This window comes from Bison bison, unplaced genomic scaffold, assembly GCF_000754665.1.
Source record: "Bison bison bison isolate TAMUID 2011002044 unplaced genomic scaffold, Bison_UMD1.0 scf7180017864038, whole genome shotgun sequence".
Taxonomy (NCBI): domain Eukaryota; kingdom Metazoa; phylum Chordata; class Mammalia; order Artiodactyla; family Bovidae; genus Bison; species Bison bison.
The window spans coordinates 2950461-2977416 of NW_011494610.1; the positions used below are offsets into that span (position 1 = coordinate 2950461).

Sequence of the window (26956 nt, forward strand, 5' to 3'; positions counted from 1 at the left end):
GTTCTTCTAGTCAAAGCTATGGTTTTTCCAGGAGCCATGTATGGATGTAAGAGTTGGACTGTAAAGAAAGCTGAGTGCCAAAGAATTGATGCTTTTGAACTGTGGTGTTGGAGAAAACTCTTGAGAGTCCCTTGGACTGCAAGGACATCCAACCAGTCCATCCTAAAGGAAATCAGTCCTAAATATTCATTGGAAGGACTGATGCTGAAACTGAAACTCCAATATTTTGGCCACCTGATGTGAAGAACTGACTCATTGGAAAAGATTCTGATGCTGGGAAAGATTGAAGGCAAGAGGAGAAGGGGACAACAGAGGACGAGATGGTTGGATGGCATCACCGACTCAATGGACATGAGTTTGAGTGAAGTCCGGGAGTTGGTGATGGACAGGGAGGCCTGGCGTGCTGCAGTCCATGGGGTCAAAAAAAGTCGGACACGACTGAGTAACTGAACTGAACAGGATGTTCTACCTGGGCTTCCCTTGTGCCTCAGTGGTAAAGAATGCACCTGCAGTACAGGATATGTGGGTTCCATCCCTGGGCCAGGAAGCTCCCCTGGAGAAGGAAATGGCAATGCACTCCAGTATTCTTGTCAGGAAAATCCCATGGACAGAGGAGGCTGGAGGACTGCAGTCCATGGGGTCGCAAAAGTCGGACATGACTTAGCGAGTAAACAACAATATCCTAGTTAGTGAAAGACCAAAGGCTATTTGTACCATGTGAATATTCCACCCTGTGCCCAAGAAAGGAAGTTGCCTTCATTAAAAAAAAAGTGAGAGAGATTTCCCTGGTGGCACAGTGGTTGACTCCCCTCTTCCACTGCAGGGGGCACAGGTGCAGTCCCTGGCGGGGGAACTAAGATCCCACATGCCATGCAGCACACCAAAAGAAAAAAGATGCTAACATTAAAAATATAATCAATAAAATAAAAGGTAAGAAGCAATCAGACCTGTCTCAACTTTAGATATCAACACTCTTCTGGATCTCAACTGGACTTTTTAAAAGTGAGACAAAATCAAACTTAGACTTGTTTTCCAAGCACAGTCAGATGTGTCCATGCTTTTCTGAATCCAAATCAAATGGAAGTGTCTTCCGCTTTCAGAAAGTCTTTCCATACAGTATACATATAATGTATGTACTATTTTATCAGGATTCGGAAAGAAAGACGACTACATGCGTACTGACTTCTTGCTCCTGAAAATGGCTGAACTGTTTTCTTTGGTTTTCAACACAGCAGCAGTTGTAGCAAACCTAAGAGTGTGTGCATGTGGTGAGCGAGCAGGATGAGAATTCCCAGGGAATTTTCACGGGTCACCTGGGCCCCACAGAGAGTAGAGAGGGAGGACAAGCCTTTCCATGGCCCTCACCTGCATGGTTCCTCTGGCTGCTAAGGGCGAGGGGAGATGGCCCTGCTGGAGCCACTTCCACAGACTTAATAAAAGTGGCACAGCCTGCGGGCTTCCTGTGTGTGTGCTAAGTCACCCCAGTTGTGACCGACTCTTTGTGACCCCCATGGACTGTATAGCCCACGAGGCTCCTCTGACCATGGGATTCTTCAGGAAGAAGACTGGAGTGGATTACCATGCCCTTCTCCAGGGGATCTTCCTGACTCAGGGATTGAACCTGAGTCTCCAGCATTGGCAGGCAGGTTCTTTATTATTAGCGCCACCTGGGAAGTGTGGGGCTTCCTACAAAACCTGGTAATCATGCTAGACAGACACAAGATGCCAGCCAGCTTCCTTCCTGATTGGCGTTCAGGGATGAAAAACTGTTAAGTCACCAGGGTTGCTCTCACCCGTACTAGAGGAAAATGTCCAGAAAAGCGAACTAGTATGACCAAGATGATTGCTTGTACTACTGCTGCAATGGTAGAAATACATCTTTTCCACCAGTGTTCTAATAATGTACACCTTTCGCAATGGACTTCACCTATTTATATACGGCATTTAATTCAACATTCAGCAAATATTTATTGAAGTTACCTTGTGTTAGGTGCTGGGATACAGCTGTAAAGAGAATGCCCTTGTTTGAACAGAGTCCTTAGGTATACAGTTGGGGGACAGTTGAAAAAAGAGACAATTAATTGCAAGGAGTGATAAATGCTGTGAAGAAAATATAATGGAGATAGGACCACCAAATAAAATATTGGACACCTGGTTCTATGTGAATTTCAGATAGACAGTTTTTGTTTTGTTTTAGTGTATGTTCCATGCAATATAGGCCTACATCATCTGGCCCCTGCAGATCTAACTCCTCCTGTCATGCTCCACTTTATTTTTTAAGCCCCAGTGTAGCCGGGTCCTGTCTCAGAGCCTTTGCTATTAGCATCCCCTCTTCCTGGAAAGCTCTGCAGGCTAATCCATAGCTGTCTTCTTGTTGAACTTCAGGTCACTTGTTTAGAGATCTCCTCTGGCCATCCCCTTGACAATCTACGTCACTTATCAAATCTGAAAAGATCTTGTTTATTCCTTTCCTCTCTTTAAAACAAGCTCCACGAGGGGCAGAAAAGTTCTCTTCTATCGGAGATGCTTTGGCCATGACTTTGGACAGTTCCTTCGATAGTTGTATAAGACCCACTAGATGCCTGACTCTAGCCCTGACATCAAAAGAGGGCACAATTCAGCGGACACGCGCCTCATGTGTGCCCTTCTCAGAACCGCGAGAGGGATGCCCACTAGCGCGGTCAAAGACCATTGCCGCGCATGACGTCAGCCCCCTCAGAGCGGGGCCGTGATTGGTGATTGGAATCTGGGTGGAGCCGAGCGCCCTTGGCCCCGCCCCTTACTCGGCCCCTTGTACGCATGCGCCCCGGCCGCAGCCTCCCTGCCGCGCCATTTTGCCGGGGTTTGAATGTGAGGTGTGGAGTGGCGGTAGGAGTGGAGAGTGCCGGCTACGGTCCGTGACTGGGCTTCCCTTCTCCGTTCCCGCGTCCCCACGAGGTGAGGCGCAGGCCTGCACGGCCTAGTGTCGGGGCTTCTCGGGACCCGGCTGGGGGAGGGTGGAAGCGCTCCTTGCGCTTCCGAACGTTGGGAAGCCAGGACCGCACCTCCGGGCGAGAGCGGAACATTGGCCCATGTCTGCGGAAGCGTCCGGGGGCAGGGGCTTCGCTTTCGCGTCTCGCCTGTCCTGGCGGCATCCCAGGTCTGAGGTGCAGGCTCGGGTAAGCAACCCCACCCCCGCCCGGGCCTGTGAGGAGCGAGGGCGGCCCGGGCTAGGCCTGGCCCGTGCGGCGCGAGCGCCCGCCTCTTCCTCCTTAGCGCCGCGCTGATTGGCCGCGCTCTCGGGGCGGCCTGCTCTCATTGGTCGCACCCGTGCGTCCGTTCTCGGCGCACCGGGTCCGCCCGCATCGTGAGGCGAGTGCGGCTGCGGGGCCTGGCCGGCTGCGGAGCGGGCGTACGAGCCGCCGCCCCGGCCGCCGCTGCTATCCTGGGCCTCCCTTTCCCGTTAGGGCGGCGGCGGTGGTGGCGGAGCGCCACACCGCCGAGGGCTTTGGTCTCCGCGGCTGTGAAACGGGCCCGGTGATCTCACTTTGCTGAGTTGCTCGTGAGGGTTAGACTGTGGTCTGTGTCCCCGAGGAGGTCCGTGCACCTGTCGGGTTACCAGGGTCCACCTCTTGAGGGAACACCTACAATGTTCGGAGCTTTGGGATTCAGCTTAGGAACGAGAAGGCCTGGATTCGTTTTCAGATTTAACCCCTCCTTAGGGCTGGTCACTTCATCTCTCCGAGTCTCCACTTCCTCATCTGGAAAAGCGGGGTTGAAAACATTTACCTCATAAAGTGGCTGCGGATCCCCTGAGTTACTACCCTGGTTTACCAAGCCCCATCTGGGGTGACCGTTGTCCACCTCTCCCACCCACCTCTTCTCCTTGACCACTGTAGCCACGCTGCTTACGTTTTCTTTTTATTACGTGTTCCGAGCGCATGTCCTCCAGAAAGCGTTCGGACGCGCCTTTCGTTTGCTTGGACATGCCAACAGCAGATCTTTGCAAGGCTGGTTCCCTGTCCTTCAGGTTTCACTCACGTTACGCCTCTTTTTGACCAACCTTTCAAAGGATCTCTTTCAACTGATCATATCACTCTAGTTTTATTTACTTCATAGTTTTTTTTTATCATGTTCTAGAATCACTAATAGTTTACTTGGTTATTGTCTTTTTCAAATTTCAAAGGCTGATACCTTACCTGTCTTGTTGCTGCTGTAAGCAGATGCTGCTGTAAGCAGATGGCCAGTGCTTGCCACATGGTAGATGAACAAGTATTATTCCTCGGAAGAGTCATGCATGAAAAGGGACTTTTTACTTTTGGATCCTGCTAGTGCTCTTTTTCGCCTCCTCTTGGACCACCACAGTGAAGATTTTGGCCCTTTTTTGTGTGTCTGCATTTTTCACATAATTCGTGGGACTGGATCTACCCAGCCTCTTACTTCTTAAGACCCTATATCTTTCATTTCTTTACACCAGTGCAGGGGAATTCTTTATTCCCCTCTGTTTACTTTGATTTTTGCTATGAGAGCTAGGATAGAGGAGAACCATTTTCTGTACAGTATTAGATAGGTTTGGGGGCAGTGCTGTACCTTTGGTATTAATTTGTTCCTTTATTCATTTAATAACTTGGTAAATAACTTCATTTAATCCACTTAATCTCTTTGAATACAGTGAAATTTATCTTCTTTTGTCTCAAACAAAATGGACAGAGTTCCTTCCCTTGGGGAGCCTATATTCTAGAGGGGGAAAGAGACAAGGTTACAAATAAATGGCTTAAATAATTCCAGACAAATGACAGATGAAGGCGACTTCTCTGAGGAGGTGGCATTTGAGCTGAGACCAGCTATGGAAAGATGAGGGAACAGAACATTCCAGGCAGAGCGAATAGAAAGTACAAAGGGTTCGAGGAAAATCTAGCTTTCACAGAGTAGTATGTGAAGGAACAGGTGTCTGGAGGTCAGATCACATTGGGCTTTGTAGACAATGTAAAAAGTTTGGCTCTGCATCTCAGTGGTACGTTCCTGTGATGAGAAAGCAGAAGGTGGACTGAGGTGCTGCAGTGTGTTCTTAATGTGTGTGTGCCAGATGGTTTTCATTTATTGGATCTCTCTCCCTTCCCCCAGATGTAGGGCCTCTGGAGTGGTTCTCTAATGCAGAGGAAATATCTTAAGGAAAAGGCATACATCTTGGGTCAACTTACGTCACAGATTTCTGTGTGGTGGCCTTGGAAAGCAAAGCTTTTATTCCAAATGTCTTCATCTGTAATTGAGGACCTTTGAGAAGAGGCTAGACTTAGGTCCAGCCAGTCTTTCAACAAAAAGTCTGGCATAATTGATTTATTGTGGTACATAAAGCAAAAGTCACTCATTTGTGTCCAACTCTTTGCAACCCCATGGACTGTAGAGTCCATGGAATTCTCCAGGCCGGAGTACTGGAGTGGGTAGCTGTTCCCTTCTTCAGGGGATCTTCTCAACCCAGGGATCGAACCCAGGTCTCCTGCATTGCAGGCAGATTCTTTACCAGCTGAGCCACCAGGGAAGCCCATTGTGGTACATATTTTTCATGTATTTTTGGGTAGAGATTTCCAAAAATAGCTCAGTGGAGAAGTAAAGTATCAGCCTTCATTTAAAGGCAAAAGAGTGAATTTTTTCATTTCTAGTTTGTCTTGAAAGTCAGTAATGCTTTTTACATTTATATATTGCACATATTTCAGAATGTCAGTGTACCTCCACCTCTGGCAAATAAAGATAACTAGACCTTAATCTTGCTGCCTCTGGAGTATTCTCTAAAATTACCTGATGTGTCATATTTTCACAAATCAGGACTTAAGCTTACAATTTGGGTTTATAGACACTGTCACTGAGGAGACAGAAAAGGGATTTTTGGACAAACGTTTAGTCCCTTAACATTAAAAATATAAGATTTATGAAGTATTTTAACTTTTGGGGGTTGTAGCATGCGTGCTTATATTCCTCCACCAGCACCACCACCACTGCACACACACACACAGTTTCCCGCCATACACTTTTTTTTAACCTGGCCCTTCAGCTTCGCCGTTTTGTGGGGGTCACTTTCGTGTCTCCTAGAGTCGGTTGGCTCCAGCCCTTCTGTCTCACAGGCAATTGACTGAATAAATGCGAAGCATGACTGCTTTTTGATGGGGGAAAAAAGATCAATAAAGGGTATGTAGCTTTTGAAAATAGGGCACAAATACACAGTAGTTGCTCTTCACTGTTTTAAGAATCGAGGGAGAGTGCAGTGAACAAAACACAAAGTCCTTGCTCCCATGTTGCTGACAGTCTAATGGAGGGGAAAGCATAGTAAACAAGAAAGCAGTTTATAGGCCTGATAAAATTGGAAAAGCAGAACCAGAGAATGGAGAGTGACTGAGCTGGGTGCTGTTTTAGATAGGATGGTCCAGGACAGCAGCTCAAAACAGAAGTGACATTTGAAAAGAGACCTGAATGAAGCAGGGAGTGAACTACAAAGCTCTCCAGGGGCAGAGCCGTCTAGGTGGAGGAGACAGTGAGTCCTGACCCCCGAAATAAGCACTGGCAAGTATGAACAATATACAGGATAAAGTTCAAACTCCCATCTTCTTTGAAGCATTTTTGAATGAACGGAAACCAATTATGTCAGTATGTTGGTCACTATTTATCTGACAGATATAATTGAGTTCCTACATTATGTCATGCTTGCTAATAACTGATGCTCAGAGGATAGTCTCCAATCCAGACTGGATCCATGTTTTAGCCGCTTGACTGACATATTAGCTTATCCATTAGTTCATGCGGCAAATGCTTAGTGAATACTGTGTGCCAGGCAATGTTGAAGGTCCTGGGCTACAGAGGTGAGCAAGACCTACAAAGTCCCTGCCCCAGGGAGCTTACAAATAAGAGATGACAAGTCAAAGATACCTCAGATGAGAATAAGTGCTGTGAACAGTGCAATAGGGATGAGGTGGATGATGATTGTGGAAGGCTTTTTTGAGGAGTTGACAGTGGGCTGGATGATGCCTGATGTCAAATTAGAAGGAAGGGTTATTACAGTCAGGGAGAACTCTTGTCTGGTTTGAGGAACAGAAAGAAGGCTTTGGTGGCTGGACAGCAAGAAGGTCAGAGATAAGGTTGACAGGTGCCAGCTTGCATGGGACTCTGTCATGAAGAAAGTTAGTAAAATGCAAATTTATTAAGGAGTGTATTTAAAATTTAAACTCAACAAAATAGGTTCAGTTACCTTCTGTAATCCCCCAAACACACATGCTGCCTTGTGTAAATCCCAAAAGGTAGAATAATTTGCATGTAGTAAAGACTTTTTTTTTTTTATTTCATATATACTGGTGTAAACGGTTTTCCTTGGCAACAGCAAACTTTTCATGTTTTCATAACAGATTCAGCATTTCAACACAGAAAAAAGAATGGGAAATAAATTGATTAAATCACTGCTTTCCGGCCTGTGTTCCATAATAAAATGGTTCTGTGGCCAGGCTCTGGGTTCTTGAAGCTTTTAAAGCGCATCTCCAAAAGAGGGTGAATATGATGCATAGCATTTTCCAAACCTTTGGTGTAAAAAACAGGAAGAGTTGCTTCTCAGTGAATTGTGTGTGTGGTTGAGTGGAACTCCATAGAGTGGTTTGCCCTGTATCAAAGGAAGTAATATATATAAGTGGTGGAGTCTACCAAATCAGCCATCATGTTGGCGTCCCTTGTGGTAAAAACGAGCGTGTTGAGGAGAATACAGATAACTTCAAAGATTGGTCTCCTTAGAAGGCTGTGGTTTCTGGCTGTGGAGGAGTACTCTTCACAACCTCAGCATTAGCTGTAGCCCTTTATAAAGCCTATTAATCATTTGTAATATATTAGATGTGGATTTTTTTGGTCAGTCATAGCATATTCTGTGATTTATATTTAGTTTTAAGCTTTAAATATTTGAAAAGTTGCTTTTTATTGAGATATAATTAAGATGTAACATTAATTTCAGGTGCACAACATAATGGTCTATATATTGTGAAATGATCACAATAAACCTAGTTAATTAACGTTCATCATCACACATAATTACAAATATATTTGTCTTTTTTGTTCTGAACTTTTAGGATTTACTGTCCTAATAACTTTCAAATATACAGCACGCTGCTATTAACTGGAGTCTCTGTGTCGGACATTACATCCTCCTGATTTATATATTTATTTTGTAACTAGAGATTTGTACCTTTCTACCCACCTTCATCCATTTGCCCCTGCCATGCAGTCAACCACCAATCTGTTTGTTTTTTTTAACCAATCTGTTTGTTGTTGTTTTGCCATGCCCACCAATCTGTTTTTTTTGTTATTGTTTTGCCGCATACCACAGTATGTGGGACAGATAGAAGCCATGCCCCCTGCATTGGTAGGCAGAGTCTTAGTCACTGGACCACTGAGGAAGTTCCCTAATCTGCTCTTTTTATCTATGAATTTTTGTTTTTAAGATTCCACATAGAAACATGATCATGTGGTATTTCAGTTCAGTCCTGTCTTAACTCTTTGTGACCCCATGGACTGTAGCATGCCGGGCTTCCCTGTCCATCACTAACTCCTGGAGCTTACTCAAACTCATGTCTATCGCGTCAGTGATGCCATCCAACCATCTCATCCTCTGCCATCCTCTTCTGCCTTCAGTCTTTGCTAGCATCAGGGTCTTTTCCAGTGAGTCAGTTCTTCGCATCAGGTGGCCAAAGTATTGGAGTTTCAGCTTCAACATCACTCCTTCCAATGGATATTCAGGACTGATTTCCTTTAGGATGGACTAGTTGGATCTCCTTGCAGTCCAAAGGACTCTCAAGAGTCTTCTCCAACACCACAGTTCAAAAGCATCAGTTCTTCAGTGCTCAGCTTTCTTTATAGTCCAACTCTCACATCCATACATGACTACTGGAAAAACCATAGCTTTGACTTGATAGACCTTTGTTGGTAAAGTAATGTCTCTGCTCTTTAATATGCTGTCTAGGTTGGTCATAGCTTTTCTTCCAAGAAGCAAGCATCTTTTAATTTAATGGCTGCAGTGATTTAGGAGCCCACAAAAATAAATTCTGTCACTGTTTCCACTGTTTCCCCATCTATTTGCCATGAAGTGATGGACCAGATGCCATGATCTTAGTTTTCTGAATGTTGTGTTTTAAGCCAGCTTTTTCACTCTTCTCTTTGACTTTCACTAAGAGGTTCTTTAGTTCTTCTTTGCTTTCTGCCATAAAGGTGGTGTCATCTGCGTATCTGAGGTTATTGATACTTCTCCTGGCAATCTTGATTTTAGTGTGTGCTTCATCCAGCCCAGCATTTTACATGATGTACTCTGCATATAAGTTAAATAAGCAGGGTGACAATATACAGCCTTGACATAACTCCTTTCCTGATTTGGAACCAGTCTGTTGTTCCATGTCCAGTTCTAACTTTTGCTTCTTGACCTGCATACAGATTTCTCAAGAGGCAGGTCAGGTGGTCTGGTATTCCTATCTTTTGAAGAATTTTCCACAGTTTGTTGTGATCCACACAGTCAGAGCCTTTGGCATAGTCAATAAAGCAGAAGTAGATGTTTCTCTGGAACTCTTTTGCTTTTTTGATGATCCAGCGGATGTTGGCAATTTGATCTCTGGTTCCTCTGCCTTTTCTAAATCCAGCTTGAACATCTGGAAGTTGATGGTTCATATTCTGTTGAAGCCTGGCTTGGAGAATGTTGAGCATTATTTTGCTAGCGTGTGAGATGAGTGCAATTGTGTGGTAGTTTGAATGTTCTTTGGCATTGCCTTTCTTTGGGATTGGAATGAAAACTGACCTTTTCCAATCCTGTGGCCACTGCTGAATTTTCCAAATTTGCTGGCATATTGAGTGCAGCACTTTCACAGCATCATCTTTTAGGATTTGAAATAGCTCAACTGGAATTCCATCACCTCCACTAGTTTTGTTCGTAGTATTTTTGCTTCCTAAGGCCCCTCCAGGATGTCTGGCTCTAGGTGAGTGATCACACCATCGTGATTATCTGGGTCATGAAGATCTTTTCTGTACACTTCTTTTGTGTATTCTTGTCACCTGTTCTTAATACTTTCTGCTTCTGTTAGGTCCATACCGTTTCTGTCTTTTATTGTGCCCGTCTTGGCATGAAATGGTCCCTTGGTATCTCTGATTTTCTTGAAGAGATCTCTGCTGCTGCTAAGTTGCTTCAGTCGTGTCCGACTCTGTGCAACCCCATAGACAGCCTCCCAACCAGGCTTCCCTGTCCCTGGGATTCTCCAGGCAAGAACACTGGAGTGGGTTGCCATTTCCTTCTCCAATGCATGAAAGCGAAGACTGAAAGTGAAGTCGCTCAGTCGTGTCTGACTCTTAGCGACCCCATGGACTGTAGCCCACCAGGCTCCTCCGTCCATAGGATTTTCCAGGCAAGAGTACTGGAGTGGGGTGCCATTGCCTTCTCCGAAGAGATCTCTAGTCTGTGGTATTTATGTATCATTTATTTCACTTGGTATACTGCCCTTAGGATCCGTCTATGTTGTCACAAATGGCAGGGGTTTCCCTTTTTGTGTGTGGCTGGATAATCCTCCATTCTGTGTGTATACTACGTTGCATTATCCATCGATGGATGCTTAGGTTGCTTCCATGTGTTGACTGTTGTTAATAGCGCTGCAGTGAACAGCAGACAGTGGGAGTACAAGTATCTCTTCTAGTTAGAATTTTCATTTCCTTCAGATAAATACCTAGAAGTGGAATAGCTGGAGCATGTGGTAATTCTGTTTTTAATTTTTTGAGGAACCTCCATACTTACTTCCAGAGAGGTTGTACCAGTTTACATTCCCACCAGCAGGTACCAGGGTTTCCTTTTCTCCCCATGCTCGCCAAATGCCTGTTATTTCTTGTCTTTTTTATTATAGTCGTTCTAACAGGTACGGGGTGATAATCTCATTGTGGTTTTGATTTGCATTCCCTTGTGTTTAGTGATGTTGAGCACCTTTTCATACTGTCTTTGGGAAAATGTCTGTTTAGTTCCTCTGCCCATTTTTCAGCTGGACTCTTTTTTTCTGAGTTGTATGAGGTTTTTTTTTATGTTTTGGATGTTAATTCTTTATCAGATACGATTTGCGGATATTTTCTCCTATTTAGTATGTTGCCTTTTCATTTTGTTGATGGTTTGCTTTGCTGCGCAGACATTTTTAGTTTGATGTCATTCTGCTTGTTTATTTTTGCTTTGACTTAGCTTTTGTGTGGAAAGTTACTTTTTAATTACAACTGCAGCTGTCATCTTAGGAACCCAAAATTATCTTCCAAGGTGCAAATTCTCAGTATATAGTGTGTTGTCAATACCTATGGCTGCATGTTGTACACAAAAGAATTTACTCTAGTTTCTTTAATCTCAGAACTCAATGGGATCCTTATTTTATTGTGGGTTTTTAAAAAAATCTAATAATTCATATTTTTAACCTTTAGTTTGTGATATGTTTTTTCTTCTGTATCTCAAAATTGTCTCATCACTGATTCAAAAAAGCCCGTCTTCTGGAACCTTGTCTTGGCTAAGAATAAAGCTTATAGGTGATACCCAGAGCATATCAAGTAGATGACTTTCAGAGAGGGGGACATCCAAAATGTAAAATGATTCTCTTCTGTACATCCCTGTGTCCTCATGTGATCAATTACTCAAACCTCATTTTTGTTTTAGGCTCAATGGCAATGGAGCTCAGTGATGCAAATTTGCAAACACTAACAGAATATTTAAAGAAGACTCTTGATCCTGATCCTGCCATCAGGCGTCCAGGTAAAGTGAATAAATACTCTCTTGTGGTTGATTTATTCTTAAAGGACAGGTGAGAGAAACCTTTGTGCAATCTGTTTGTAAAATTTTAAAAAGAGATTAACACTTGAATCCTTAGGCATAGTTTATTTTTCATTTATAACATATGGCAGTGGGTTTTTTCCTTCTTTGTTTGTTGTGTTTTTGTTTCTTGAGTAAAATAACTTTTATCCCTTTTGGAATAAAAAGGACTAGTAAGTTTAGGATGCTTTGTTCATTGACCTTCCTGAAAATCCCTACACCTTCCTGTTTTAGAGATACAATAATCAGAGCATAGAGGTAAGAGTTAACTGCCTTAAAAGTGATTAAGTGAATGAAACTAGGTAATCCCCATGTTGGGTTTAATTAATATTTTAAGACCTAGGGTTCCTCCCCTTCTCCTCCTCCCAGATTTGACCAATTTTCATTAGAGATTTAGTGTAAGCTTAAAATTGCAAACTTGAATGCCTGTAGGAGTTGCACATGAAGGTAAAAGCCGGGGGTGAGGGGGCAGGCTGCGGGGTTAACTGCCTTGGTTAAGGGACAGATATTATTAATATTTGGAACCATCTAACTCGGGGGGATTCAAACCAGTCTTGCAAGATCAGATTTCCAGCTTTGCTTGAAAAATAAGGATACTTATATGAAGCGTTCTCATTTTTAAATGATAGTGATTAACATCAAAAACTTTTGAAATAACGCGCAAACCAACAAACTACTTCTGGGGGCCACCTGTGTCTTGTGGGTAGTACGCTGATGATCCTTGTTGTGAGCCATATTAACCAGAAATGCTGTTAATCTACTTCTTCAGAATTTACTGATGTGCATTCTCATAAAGAGGATTTTGGAAGCATTCCATGAAGACCCAGATGAATGTGTGCACATATGTGTTGTATATTATATATAGTATATATTATATTGTTGTATGTTATACATGTTGTATATAATATGTTGTATATTATATATAGTAAATAGAATTATTTGTTTATTATTTACATGTTAATGCATCCATCCTAGTCTAGAAAGGCTTTTGTGATTTCTGTGAGGGAAAATTGTGATTTTCCTGTTAGTGCTTAAAGAAGTAATTTATTCTTGGATAAAAGGAAATTAATGGTTCTAAGACTTCCCCAGAAAGCCTCTGCCAACACTGTTTAATGAAAATTATTTTTAATAACTGTGTCTTTGTAAGGTGGAGGTGCTGTTGTTTTATGAATCCAGGACAAAATGTAGGAATAAATTGATGTTCTGATAAGAGTTGCAACCATACATTTCACAGGGATTGCCGGATATGAAATATTGACCAACCAAATATTGAAGCAACCAAAGCTTTCTATAAAACCATGTAAACCATAGTGTGTCCCCTCTTGAAAAATTTTTTTCAGTTCAGCATTCTTTATCTTTCAAGAAACACATGGTAGACACAAAGCAGGGAGGGTTTGAGGGTGGAAGTTAAACTCGGGACTTAATTTGGAAAGAAGGTGTTAAATCATACTAAATTGTAGAATAATAGATGCTAACCGCTGACCTTTTCAGTAAATATTGAAACCTTGGACTGGATGCTGCCTTAAGAAGCTTAAGATAGGGAAAAATTGGAAGTGCTATAAATCATCATGGTCTGATCTGTAACCCAGGAGATTTATTATCCCTAACTGTAGTATGAGTTTAAAATATACGAGTAAAATCTTTGTATAAGGTTATTGCTGATATTAGAAATGTTTAGTTTGAAAGGAATACTCAGAGCTAGTAGGATAGAATAAGGACTGGACTAAAACTTTTTCAGTGATGAAATCCGCTAGCTGCGTGATCTTTGACAAGTTTGCTTAACCTCAGTGGCCTTGTCCTTAAAGTGAGGGTAATACTACCTACTTCTCTGGGCAGTAGTGACAACGTAACAGATGGGAGTCAAACATCAGACCCATATGGTTAATAATAATATACATTAAAATGAATCAACAAATTTAATCTTAGTCACAGTCCTATAAAAGAAATGTTACTACCATTACTAATAGTACTCATAATAATCCTTCTGGAACAAGACAGGGTATATGACTTTTTTGCCCTAAGGTCACTTACTGTCTCTGAAAAGCAGATTCTCCTTCACATGAGGTGATCATCTGATCAGGCCACTTCATAGGTTTGTGAGATGAGTTAATGGATGGTAAAGTGATCTGAAAACTGAGATACTATGTAAATTTAATGTAACATCATGTACAATCCTAATCTTTCCATTTGTTGATACTTCAGTCAGAAATATACATAGTTCACATATACATACAGTCTTAAGATTTGGTTTTAATAACATATCTTCTAACATGGGTATTGTTTTCCAGCTGAGAAGTTTCTTGAATCTGTAGAAGGAAATCAGAACTACCCATTGTTGCTGTTAACATTATTAGAAAAGTCCCAGGATAATGTTATTAAAGTGTGTGCCTCTGTAACATTCAAGAACTATATTAAAAGAAATTGGAGAATTGTAAGTATTTTATGAGTGCCTAGTTTAAGACCCTGCATGTTTAAAAGATTTATATGTGCAGTGTTCCTGAGTGATTCGGACACAGATTAAAGATAAAAAACAGGACCCTCCTCACCAAATATTAAAAAGTCAAACCCAAAAACATACAAAAAGTATAAAAATACCATAACCAAGTGAGATTTATCCCAAATATGCATGGCTGTTTCAGCATTCAAAAACCTATAGACTGAGAAAACGTAAGTCATATTATTATTTCAATAGGTGCAGAAAAAGCCTATGTCAAAGTCCAACATCTGTTCATGGTTAAAAACAGTAAATTTGAAATAGTGGGGTCTTTCTCAGCATGATAAAGACTGTGAAAAAGCTATAACTAATATACATAATGGTGAGAAACTTGAAACCTTCCCACTAAGGTCAGGTGCAAAACAAGGCCACTCTCGCCACTCCTTTGCAATATTTTGTTGGAGGTCCTTGATAATGCAGTAGGTAAAGGAGTATGCCATTTGGGAAGAAAGATATTTTTAAAACTGTCTTTGCTCACAGAGAGTTCCCGTTTTATTTAAACTCATATTGAGTCAGCTTCATAACCTGGGCTGCTCGAGAGAGTGAGACTTTGCTTTAACCTCCAATTTGTGTTCTGTTGTTGTTGTTTTGGTTTGTTTTTTTGTTTGGTCGCGCCCTGTAGCATGTGGGATCTTAGGGATCAAACCCATGCCTCCTGTATTGGGAGCATGGAGTCTTAACTACTGGACCGAGAGGGAAGTCCCATGGTTGAAATTTAACTTTAGCTCTCTGCTGAAGAGACATTATGTGGAAAGTTACACAGTCTAAATGAATAATTGAAGCAGTTTCTATTGTGGACAAAGAAAAATTACATAAAGCTGGAAAAACCACATTTTAAATATATATATATATATATAAAAAATATGTATAATGCACTTGAAGTTTTTGGTAAGGGATTTGTCCTCTGTCTTGGATATGGAAATATTTTCTAATTATAAGGTGAATCTTAATATGCTGCAAGTTTAATGGGGGCTTTCCAAGTGGCTCAGTGGTAAAGAATCTGCCTGCTGAGCAGGAGATGTGGGTTCGATCCCTGGATCAGAAAGATCCCCTAGAGAAGGAAATGGCAGCCCATTGCAGTATTCTTGCCTGGGAAATCCCATGGACAGGAGCCTGGCTGGCTACAATCCATGGGGTCACAAAGAGTCAGACATTACTTCGTGACTAAAGTGCCACCACTCCAAGGTGAATCTTACTGTGCTATAAGTTTAATGATCAGTATAAAATTATACATTGAGAAACAGAAATGGGTATTTTCCCTACCTTAGCTTTTGACAGAGATTCTAAAATTGGGGGTGGTTTTGCCCATCTGGGGATATTTAGAGATTTTTTGGTTGTCACAGAGGATGGGGGGTGTTTCTGACAACTCGTGGGAAGAAGCCAAGGATACTGGTAACCATCCTACAATGCACAAGAAAGACCCCCACAACCAGGATTTATCTGACCCAAAATGTCAGTAATGGCACGGCTGAGGTAAACCTGGGTTAGGATAAAGAAAAAGGGAATGTTTTTAGTAATAATCACATTTAGAAGGATATTAAAGTTGACAGAAATGGTCAGTTTTTCTAAAAAATCAATTTGACATCTGCTTATTCACTGAGTCTCTTTTCTTCATTCCATAGAAGAATTTAAAAATAGTAAAAACTGTTCTTAAACTTGTGTAGTCAAGTGTTCTCACATGTAGTGAAGAAATGAGTTGGTGAATTTTAGAATGTTTAAAAATCCATGCGTCTACGTGTAGACATTCAAGCCCCCTCTGTCTTGATTTATAAAACTAGTGAGACTCAGAATCTCTTTGGGTGATGTAGTCCTGGTTGCATTTGAACTGGTAACGGTCAAGAAGTTTTCACTGACTAGACCTTTCTTTAACTTAAGGTAATGATCAAATTGAGGATGAATATGGGCTGAGTAGCATATATCTATGAAGATTTTAACCACATTTTGGTTAATTATCATATAGAACTGAGATTCTCAATTGACATCAGAGAGTCAGAGAAGCTGATTATTAAAGAAATCTGTGACCCGTTCATACAGAAGAAAGGCCCTGTCTTCTTCTGTTTTTCTTAGGAAACCAGGAAATAAGAAATGGTTCTGTTTTATCTACAAATGCGTACAGTCATGGCTATGAATTTATGTTACTTGCTCATTAATGTTTTGCTTTTAGGTTGAAGATGAACCAAATAAAATTTGTGAAGCCGACAGAGTAGCCATTAAAGCTAACATAGTGCACTTGATGCTTAGCAGCCCGGAGCAAATTCAGAAGCAGGTATGTGAGGCCCTGCTTGTTAGGGGGCTTGTTTGTAGAGGTTTCATCTAATTAGTCTCTTTCCTGCCCCCAGTTAAGTGATGCTATTAGCATTATTGGCAGAGAAGATTTCCCTCAGAAATGGCCTGACTTGTTGACAGAAATGGTGAATCGCTTTCAGAGTGGAGATTTCCATGTTATTAACGGAGTCCTTCGTACAGCACATTCTTTATTTAAAAGGTATTGATGTGTAAATTGGTATTTTAAAAATATTTTTTTCAGGTGTTTTTCCTTGTGTGTATTTTTGTGATTGTTGTCATTCTTTTATGATAATTCTAGAATAAGAACAGAAGCCTCTCAATTCATTATCATGTTTATTTCTTACTAAGTGTAGGGTTTTAATTTCATGTTGCCCTATTACTTGCAAAATACCTGGTCTTGATAAACTGTGCTTGAATTCCCTTTTTATTTCAGAAAGCTGTCTAGCCATAGATTTTTGTCTAATCTAGCCTTGAAAACCTAAAGTCAGTTAACAAAAATTTGTGGATTTACCTATTTTACATTGATTTTTTAGATATCGCCATGAATTTAAGTCAAACGAGTTATGGACTGAAATTAAACTTGTTCTGGATGCCTTTGCTTTGCCTTTGACGAATCTATTTAAGGTATACAATAACATTTTGGTGGTATTTTTTAGTTAACATTTTAGAGCACTTTAATATTTGTATACATTTTAAGAGATTGCTTTGAAAGCTTATTTGATAGGTCATGGTTTAGAGCAACATTTCTTTTGAAAATTTTCAAACCTATATCTAAATAGAGAAGATGGTATAGTGAATTCCTGTGTATTGACTGCACAGGTTTAACAAGTTGCTAGCATTTTGTTTCTTTTTACTTTGTTTTATCTTTTTGATTTTGTATGAATAGTTAAAAGCAAATTCCAGGCATCATAGTATTTCACTCAAGTATTTGTGTATCTCTAAAGGAATAGGTCTATATTTTGATTTTACTGTTTATGAAATTTAATTTATATACACCATTGTATAGTACATAAGCAACTTCCCTAAACATGTTCTTCATCTTTCTGAGAATCCTTTAAGATTGAAAAAGAAGTAATGTCAACCTTTTTTTTTCCCCCCGATAAGGAAAGAGGAGTGTTTAGTCTCACAAACAATAAAAAGAACCATGCCTCAGTAGTTTTTCTAACTCAAGAAAAGCTGCTCATTTCCTGTTTTCAAAAAGGAAAGGTTGTGTGATTGTCACAGCTTCTAAATTATAGAGTATGCACAGAATTTTTCATGGTTAGGATATCTTACTGATGGTACATTCTTATTTTCAAAAATAAAATTGGACAAATGTGATCATTTTTTTCACCTGTTGGATTGGCAGAGATTTTTTATTTCTTTTCAGTGACGTTAAAAGTTTTAGCCAGGAACAGGTAGAACTGGTGGGGGGCATCTTTTAGCCAGAGTGCACTGAAATGAACACTCGTGTCCTCCCCGTCAGATTATAAATGGTACTAGCTTTCTGGAGTTTGACACTTCAGTGAGAAAACCATAAGATTCGTATTTCCTGACTCCAGGATATAGTTAGCAACATTTGTTGTGTATGTTTTACATAATAGACGTGCACAAATTACCAAGACCTTTTATGTATATCTTCACATTTGATATATATTAGATAGGTATTATGCTTAATTACAGATAAGGAGATGGGGGCTCTGAAATAACTCAGAGTCATGCTCATTGTGAGTAAGAGTCTGGGTTGTATCTAGATCTGTCTGGCTTCCAAAACCCTTACTCACAGCATACCATTCTGCATTGGTAATAGTTCTAGAATCTCAAACTCAGAAAACTAGAAGTATGTGCACAAAGTTTTGTAGATAAACTTGTTTATTGCAGTTAGAATAACAAATAGTTGCAAACAACCTAAAGGCCAGGTTGCAGGAAATTATTTAATGAACACATATGAAGACATTCAATAGTTACATATATACACAGAGGAGAATAGAAGGATCTAGTCCAAAATATTAACATTGGACTTTGCAGTAGTGTTATTATGGACAGTTTAAAAATATATCCTTTAAAGTATTTTTCAAAAATCTTAAATGAGTGCACACTACTATTTAAAAGCCAAATTTTGGAGAAGATATATAAATATTGAGTTGGCCAAGGGGTTCAGCATAGTACAAGGCTTTTTCACTAAGGTTTATGGTACACTAAAGCCATCTTCCTAAATTCTTTTCCAAGGCCACTATTGAACTCTGCAGCACCCATGCAAATGATGCCTCTGCTCTGAGGATTCTATTTTCTTCCCTGATCCTAATCTCAAAATTGTTCTACAGTTTAAACTTTCAGGTAAGTTTTGTTTTATTTCTTGGTTTTGGTTCTTATTCTTTGATGTCAAATGTAAAGTTTTTCACTTGATAAAGACTTCTTTGCTAGCACTGATTTCACCTCCCGCCCAAAGAATAAGTATTAGTTGTTTTGTTTTCTCATTCCCTCCACTTTTAACTACAAATTGTGTTCTATTTTATAGTAGTTCCTAGACATGCTAGTGGGTGGATATATAGAAAAGTAGCATTCTCTTAGTCTGGTAAGTTAGGGAAACCCCACATCCTAAATGACTGTTGGAGTGTCATCCTATATTCTGTTTTACTGAAGACACAGCACATTTCCAAAGCCTTCCTCTAGTTCGTTTAAGTGGGTGTTTACGCTGGGGGAACCATGTTTTGATTAGAGGCCTCTAGGTAGGTAATACCAAAAAAAGCTTATAGCTTTTAATGAAAGCTTATCTGGGAGACAAAACAGTGAAGAAGCAGGCTTGGGAAAGTGTAAGAACCGGAACCTCTGTGTTTCATAGGAAACACAGCTACAATCTTCGAGTAGAAAATGCCTGGTCACTCTGTTGCTAGTGAGGTAGTGGCTCCAGTCTTTGTTTCTGTTCTTGCGTCATTACTTTAAATAAGAGTTGGGGCTTCAGGACAAGAAGGAAGTCTTACTGGTACAGATTCCTATACTGAGATTTAAGAGGAAGGATGTGGCCTTTTCGTTGACTTTAGCCAGAGCCAAGTACCAGACTTGATCCTCCCAACATTACTCTCTCTCAGTGGTAGGGACAGCGTTCCTGAAGAGAATAGATAGAATGAATAGGAGACAAATAGCCCAAAATGGCATACCTCCATCCGTGTCCAGCTGGACAGCAGTTTGAGAGATTCTTAAAGGATATCACTGGGTTTTTGGTTTGTTTGTTTTTTTTTTTAACACCTTTGAATTCTGCTTCCTAGAAGTCGGGTAGAATGAGGTGCTTAATAATTTGTTAGTCACGGAAGCCTAAGTAGGAAGGAGGCATAATCTTTACCCTTGGGGGATTATTCCTCATTAAGAGGGCAGTTCTGTGCCATAGGAAATCAGTAACTATCAGCCAGGAAGCCTGACTTAGTGGTCATCTTAAAAAAAAATTGCAGTAATTCAGAAAGGAAAAGAAATGTTTTGGTAAGCACTGTGTTGTGTAAGGAAAGTCTTTAGCCTTAGCTTGACCTTAAAGGAATAAGTAGATTTACATTGGGACAGGAAACAGGCGGCATCATTTGTGATTGAAAGCTTACGGAGACGGTCAGAATAGTTTACTCAGCTGCCAGACCCAGCTGGGGCAGCGAATTCTTATCAAAGTAGATATTGGTTGACACAGCTGAGAAATGTGGACTTGAATCTATAGGCATGTGGAAAACATTTGCCGTTGCGGGGAAAACTTACTGAAATATAATTATTTCAACCCAGAGTCTCAAGTCACCATTTATTCTTTAGGATCTCCCTGAGTTTTTTGAAGATAATATGGAAACTTGGATGAACAATTTTCATACCCTCTTAACATTAGATAATAAGCTTCTACAAACTGATGTGAGTACTATTTATTTCCTAAGTAGGCTTTTTTAAACTAAGAGTTATTTGGAATACAATATTAAATGTCAGTTGTATCTCAGTATTTTTAAATGTTGAAAGAATTATTTGAGTACCTCTGAGAATATTGGAGGGAGGATAGTTAATTCTTGAGAAAAATGAAAGTTATTTGAGAACATTTAGCATTGTGGTTCCTTATAATTTATTTACTCTTGCATCGTTAATAGATAAAATTCTAAGAATGCAAGTGAAATTTGATTATGTGGGATGTTCCACATTTGATTATTTATAATGTGCAGAATTACTCTTATAATACTGACTTATGTCACAATTTATAGGTAAGGCTATTTTATTACATTATTGAAAGTAAGTCTTCAAGAATATTCACATTGTGAGCATTTTATGAAATAGAAAATCACTTGTCATTGAAGATACTAAGAAAACTTCAACCTTTGTAATAACAGCCTCTCTTGAAAAAGTCATCTGCAGTGCGGGAAAGAGGGTATATGAAAGTTTGTAATGTGTGTAAGTTTCTGATCTGGGTTTTGTAAAAAGTGATTTTCAACATAATAACGCTTCTTCTGTGTTACTTATTTGCTTGTTTATTATTATATTTATGATTTACCTCTTTCTCAAGAAACAAAAAAAAATGTAAAAGGTGATATAGTAAGAATACTTCAACACCAGATAAAAGTTACAATTGGTGATGCAGATCTGTTTGGGGAGTGGTATACAGAGGAAGAATATTACTGTGGGTATACAGCACGTTTTACCTGAGATTTACAGAGGATGCAACCAAGAAAAATAATTCCTTCAGTCCACTAGGGAGAAACCAGTCCCTCAGAAAACAAGCTTGTCTTTACACTTAAGTCTAAAGGAAGTTTCTCACACAGGATTCTTAAGGGAGCTGTTTGCCCATTTAACTGTGTGTCATAGGTGTGTAGCATCCCTGATATTTATGCTTTGAGGAGCTGTACTTTTTATCTCTTCTCAATTTGAGTTCTTTGGCACATAATATAGCTCAGAAAGTATTTGTGGATTGCTGCTACATGTCTTAAGGATTATTCTGTTAGCCACTGTCACGGTTGCGAGTGGGGCTGGCAGACTTTCCCTGTAAAGGTCCAGGTGTTTTGGACTTGGGCACTGTGTGCTCAGCTCTGCAGTTGTAGTTGAAAGCGGCCATGGGCAATACTGTAAGTTGTATAAATGAAAACAAAGGATGAGTGTAGCTGGGTTTTAATAAAACTGTGCTTCAGAAATTAGGCAGCAGGTCGACCCCTGCTTTAGGTGGTTGTTTAACATTTTACAGTAAACGTGAAGTGTTAGTCACTCAGTCACGTCCGACTCTTTGCGACCTTCTCCAACATTTTATAGGGCTTCCCCGGTGGCTCAGACAGTAAAGCGTCTACCTGCAATGCAGGAGACCCAGGTTCGATCCCTGGGTTGGGAAGATCCTCTGGAGAAAGAAATGGCAACCCACTCCAGTATTCTTGCCTGGAAAATTCCATGGACTGAGGAGACTGGTAGGCTACAGTCCATGGGGTCGCAAAGAGTCAGACACGACTGAGCAACTTCACTTTCAGGTGGCACCGTAGTAAAGAATCTGCATGCCGATGTAGGAGACCTGGGTTTGATCCCAGGGTCAGGAAGGATCCCCTGAAGTAGAAAATGAAAACCCATTTCAGTACTCTTGCCTGGGAAATCCCCTGGACACAGGAGCAAACCTATTATTTGTGAGAATGTTATAGTATTAACTTATGGGGAAGAGAACACATTTTAATATATTTGAAAATGAGAACCTTTTGAGAGATAGTAAGACTATGTTAGAAGTGGAAGTGTGAAATGATTGATGTTTATTACTCAGGTTTTTTAAGGAATATATTATTTTCAATTTAATACATAAATATTTTGTAATTCAGCAACCAGAAGAAAGGGCTTTAACTTGAAAACTTTTGATAACTGTTCTCATTGATGAATAAATAAGAAGCATTTTCATATTTTATTTATTTGAAAGACCAGGTGAACACATTTGCAGTGGCATAGATGTGTTTACAGCACTTTGAATTTACAATTTTTGAAGACTCTGGCGACTCTCCATGTTTATGGTAGCATTGAAGTTGTATGTTTGAGTTTTCTGTTTTCTCTTATGTGAGGATGAAGAGGAAGCAGGCTTACTGGAGCTCTTAAAATCCCAGATTTGTGATAATGCTGCACTTTATGCACAAAAATACGATGAAGAATTTCAACGGTACCTGCCTCGTTTTGTCACAGCCATCTGGAATTTACTAGTTACAACAGGTCAAGAGGTTAAATACGACTTGGTAAGATGATGGTGGAGACAAGTAATTAAGGCATCCTCTCCCTCCCCCATGAAGCAAATGGTTCAGTTTGCTCTTAAATATGCTTATTTTTGTGTTTTATTCCAGTTGGTAAGTAATGCAATTCAGTTTCTGGCTTCAGTTTGTGAGAGACCTCACTATAAGAATCTCTTTGAGGACCAGAACACGCTGACAAGTATCTGTGAAAAGGTTATTGTGCCTAACATGGAATTTAGAGGTAATTGTAAAAAGCTTTTTCAGGAGATTAATTAAAAGCTCATTTTTTAAAAGTGTATTTAAGAAGTCTTCTCTGTGTTGCTTTTAGTAACAAATTCAGTCTACGTTTTATTGGATTTAGTATTTAACCAAGGCAAAAGCTATTTTTGAATAGCTGACTTGAGACTAGAAGTGATTGATAACTTTTAAATACAGAATTGAAGCCCACCTAGTTCGTGCTTTAAGGTTAAAATAGTCCTAAGAGACTATTTGTACAGAATGTCTTTCTTATGAGTAGGAAGAGCAGTCATTAGATCATTCAGTCTGGAACAGAATGAGGAAATAAAAGTGTAACATGGGGTTCTATTTCCTTTCCTTTTCATAAAACCATATTTAAAGGACAGATCTTTATTCTGATACTGTCCTCCTTATTTTGGTGTTGAAGTGACTTTTCTGAAATAATGGTGATGGTAGTGGTTAGGCTGTTGTTTATTGTCTTTACTTGTCAGAATAAAGAGCTGGCCTCCCTGTATTGATCTCCAGCACTTGTGAAAGTTGGTGATAAAGTGCAGTTCTGTGGACGCTCACATTAAAACAGTGAGCCTGTCTCACAGTTGTGTAAATTACCTGTTACCTATGCTTTCAGGGTAGCATTTACTGCTCTAAGAACAATTAATAAGAATATGTGAAATAGTCATTGGTTGGGAAAGAACACTTTGCTGCAAAACACAGTGGTTCCACATGCTCTTCTGCATACCCAACTGTAAAGCTAGAATGACTTGCCATGTCTTGTAAGAGGTGATCTGAATGTCATCTTGCTTTTGCAGCTGCTGATGAAGAAGCCTTTGAAGATAATTCTGAGGAGTACATAAGAAGAGATCTGGAAGGATCTGGTATGTTGATTTTTAACTGTTGGTCTCTTAGGAGCCAGTGTTAAAGTTGCGCTTTTTTTGAAAGATTCGGGGAAGTAAGGGAGTCTGGGTAAGCGGGTCATTTCAGTTGTCTTTTTCTGGAGAACTGTTTTCCTTCTTTAACTTGTGCGTGGTAGAAAGCAGCCCTTATATGAGCTATATCAAAGTATCAGATGGTGAATCATTTGTCTTCTCTTTTTTTATATACTTATTAGTATTTATCATACTATGATCTTTTAGTTTCATTATCATTTTTTTGTTTGTGGGGAGAGAATTTTTTTTCATTGTTTTTTGTTGCTTATAGCTATCAGATGGCAATTTGTTTTCTTATAAACTTAATCAGTTGGTTGGTGGTTGCTTCTTTCTCCCATGATGTATTTCCCTTTGATTTTGTAGATATTGATACTAGACGCAGGGCTGCTTGTGATCTAGTTCGAGGATTATGCAAGTTTTTTGAGGGACCCGTGACAGGAATCTTCTCTGGTTATGTTAATTCCATGCTGCAGGAATATGCCAAAAATCCATCTGTCAACTGGAAACACAAAGATGCAGCCATTTACCTGGTGACATCTTTGGCATCGAAAGCCCAAACACAGAAGGTAACTCTTTTCAGTTTATTTTTGTTTCCAAAACATAGTTGTCCTTTAGCACAGAAGTCAAAAAGAAGTGATATATTTCTGGTTATATAGCCTACTCTGCTAGATAATGTGTTCTGATTAGAATTCATAGTCTCCAGAAATGACTTTATATTGATTTATTAGTTACATGTTTCTCATAGACCAAAGTATAGATGGTACATTTGTTTCTTTAGGTGAGATTCAGTATAAGAAACTTGCTAAGCTTAAGTTTAGCTGTTCTTTAATTTAGGGAAGTTTCTTTATTATCTTTTAAACCAGTCTTATTTTATATGTAAGCAGTTTATGTTTTGAAGTATTTATCTCCATCTTTAACCTGGTTTTCTAAAGCTGCCTAAATTTCCATTGTGGTAGATTTATACAGGTAGTTCATGTTACTGTTATGAATTTGTTTTTTAGCATGGGATTACACAAGCAAATGAGCTTGTAAACCTCACTGAATTCTTCGTGAATCACATTCTCCCTGATTTAAAATCAGCCAATGGTGAGTTGTGAAATGTTTTTAATACAACTTACAGTGTACCTGTAATTCTTACGTGCACTGTTATTTTAAACTACCAAATGAGTGCTGTCGTGGCTCTGTATCATTCATGATACCGAAAACAGTGGCTCCTATCCTTGCAGTTACTTCTGTCGGATAAAATTTCTAATGGGTGCCTTCAATCTTGCCCAGGTGAAATTAACTTTGCCTAAAGAAAATGTTGTTTATATAGAAGGAAAATAGAAACAAGTGAGACTGAATTGTCATTCAGCTTTGTTACCCGAATAATTTCACACTAGAAATCATACTTTGGTTTTTGTTTTCCTTCTTTCTCATTTAAAAAAAAAAAGAACTCTTGGGAATTCCCTGGCGGTCAAGTGGTTGGTACTCTGTGCTTCACTGCTGACGTCCTGGGTTCAGTATCTGGTCAGGGAATTAAGAGCTCACAACATGGCCAAAAATAAAATAAAACTTGAAAAAAAATGAACTCATAAAAATGGAAGTAAGTTTAAAGCAGTTGAGACTAATAGATGCTCAGGATACTTCCATATGTTTATGAAAGTATGTTAATCAAGACAGACAGACATGTAAAGTTGTGGAGACTTAAAATCACTGCACAGCGGGCATAACATAGAGGACTCCCTCGTCACCGTCACTTCAAGAGCTTTGACAACTGCCCAATACTCTGTCCCTTTCACTAGTCAGCGTGCTTCCCACTGCTCGTGTAAGCTCATCTGGAGAGGCCTGCTCCTGATTCAGAATAGCTTCGGTTCTGGGAAGAGATACTGTCATTATTTCCTGTGGCCCAAATCATTTTTGTTCAATTACATAAGTAACGTATGTTCCTTTGTAGTGAAAATTAAAGGTAAAGGTGAAAAAACAGAATTATTCATAAACTTACCCAAGTTAATAGTTGTGTGGTGGATCGTTATATAATTAACTTGACATTATATAACTTAAATATAACTTGACGTTATATAATTACTTGACATTTGCTTCCCAGAACCATGTTTTTAAAATCTGATAATATTGTGACTGATTTGAGAGTAACAGTTAAATAACTGTGACTTTTTATTTCTTTTAATAGTAAATGAGTTTCCTGTTCTTAAAGCTGATGGCATCAAATACATTATGATTTTTAGGAATCAAGTAAGTAGCTTTTCATTTATATGTTACATGCCACTTACTCTCTTAAGAGCTTTATTGTATGCCAGCTTCTCTTCCCTTCTACTGTGCAGTCATATTTGATATCCACATCTAACAAAATTAATAATATCTTCTTAAGAACTTAGGATACTAGGCCTTGATTAATTTTTCTCAGCTTCTCAAAAATACTGTTTACACATTGCTTACGGTTGATATGTCTCATGTCCCTTAGTTTATAACAGAGGGGTCCTTCTTCCCCTTTCCTACGCACCCTCCCCTTTTTTTGTAAAGAAACCAGTCATTTATCTTGTAGAGTTTCTCATTCTACCTTTGGCTGATTGCATCCTCAGTGGTATAATTTACCCCTGTTCCTCTGTTCCCTGTATTTCTAATGTGAGGTTAAGAGTGATGATCACATTTTTTGAGATATAGGTAACCTTAATATAGAATTCACCATTTTTAAATGTATACTTGTGTAGTTTTTTAATACGTTTATTCTTTTGCACAACCAACATTACTGCCTCATAGGTTAATTACCAGTTTGAATAGGGAAAACGGGATACATGTTTGTGTGTTTTTCCCCTTTATAAGTTCAGAGTAGTGAGTTTGGTGCCTTACCAACCTCCAGAGGACAAATGGAATTTATTTTTTGACTCTCTAGTGTCATCTTCCGGAGAAGGCAATGGCAGCCCACTCCAGTACTCTTGCCTGGAAAATCCCATGGACGGAGGAGCCTGGTAGGCTGCAGTCCATGGGGTCGCTAAGAGTCGGACATGACTGAGCGACTTCACTTTCACTT

The 26956-nt window shown here is 39.7% G+C and overlaps 1 protein-coding gene across 1 annotated transcript in view; it reads left to right on the forward strand.

Moving 5' to 3' along the window:
- Positions 1 to 2798: 2798 nt before the first annotated feature.
- Positions 2799 to 26956, forward strand: part of CSE1L (CSE1 chromosome segregation 1-like (yeast)) — a 35679-nt gene continuing 11521 nt past the window's right edge. The window contains exons 1-14 of the mRNA XM_010835071.1: positions 2799 to 2937; positions 11660 to 11755; positions 14101 to 14243; positions 16471 to 16572; positions 16646 to 16791; positions 17126 to 17216; positions 18801 to 18908; positions 20358 to 20450; positions 22604 to 22771; positions 22877 to 23006; positions 23812 to 23877; positions 24292 to 24494; positions 24930 to 25014; positions 26099 to 26160. Of these exons, the coding sequence (XP_010833373.1) occupies positions 11665 to 11755; positions 14101 to 14243; positions 16471 to 16572; positions 16646 to 16791; positions 17126 to 17216; positions 18801 to 18908; positions 20358 to 20450; positions 22604 to 22771; positions 22877 to 23006; positions 23812 to 23877; positions 24292 to 24494; positions 24930 to 25014; positions 26099 to 26160 (1488 nt within the window). The 5' untranslated portion in view covers positions 2799 to 2937; positions 11660 to 11664. The remainder of the gene's footprint in view (positions 2938 to 11659; positions 11756 to 14100; positions 14244 to 16470; positions 16573 to 16645; positions 16792 to 17125; positions 17217 to 18800; positions 18909 to 20357; positions 20451 to 22603; positions 22772 to 22876; positions 23007 to 23811; positions 23878 to 24291; positions 24495 to 24929; positions 25015 to 26098; positions 26161 to 26956) is intronic.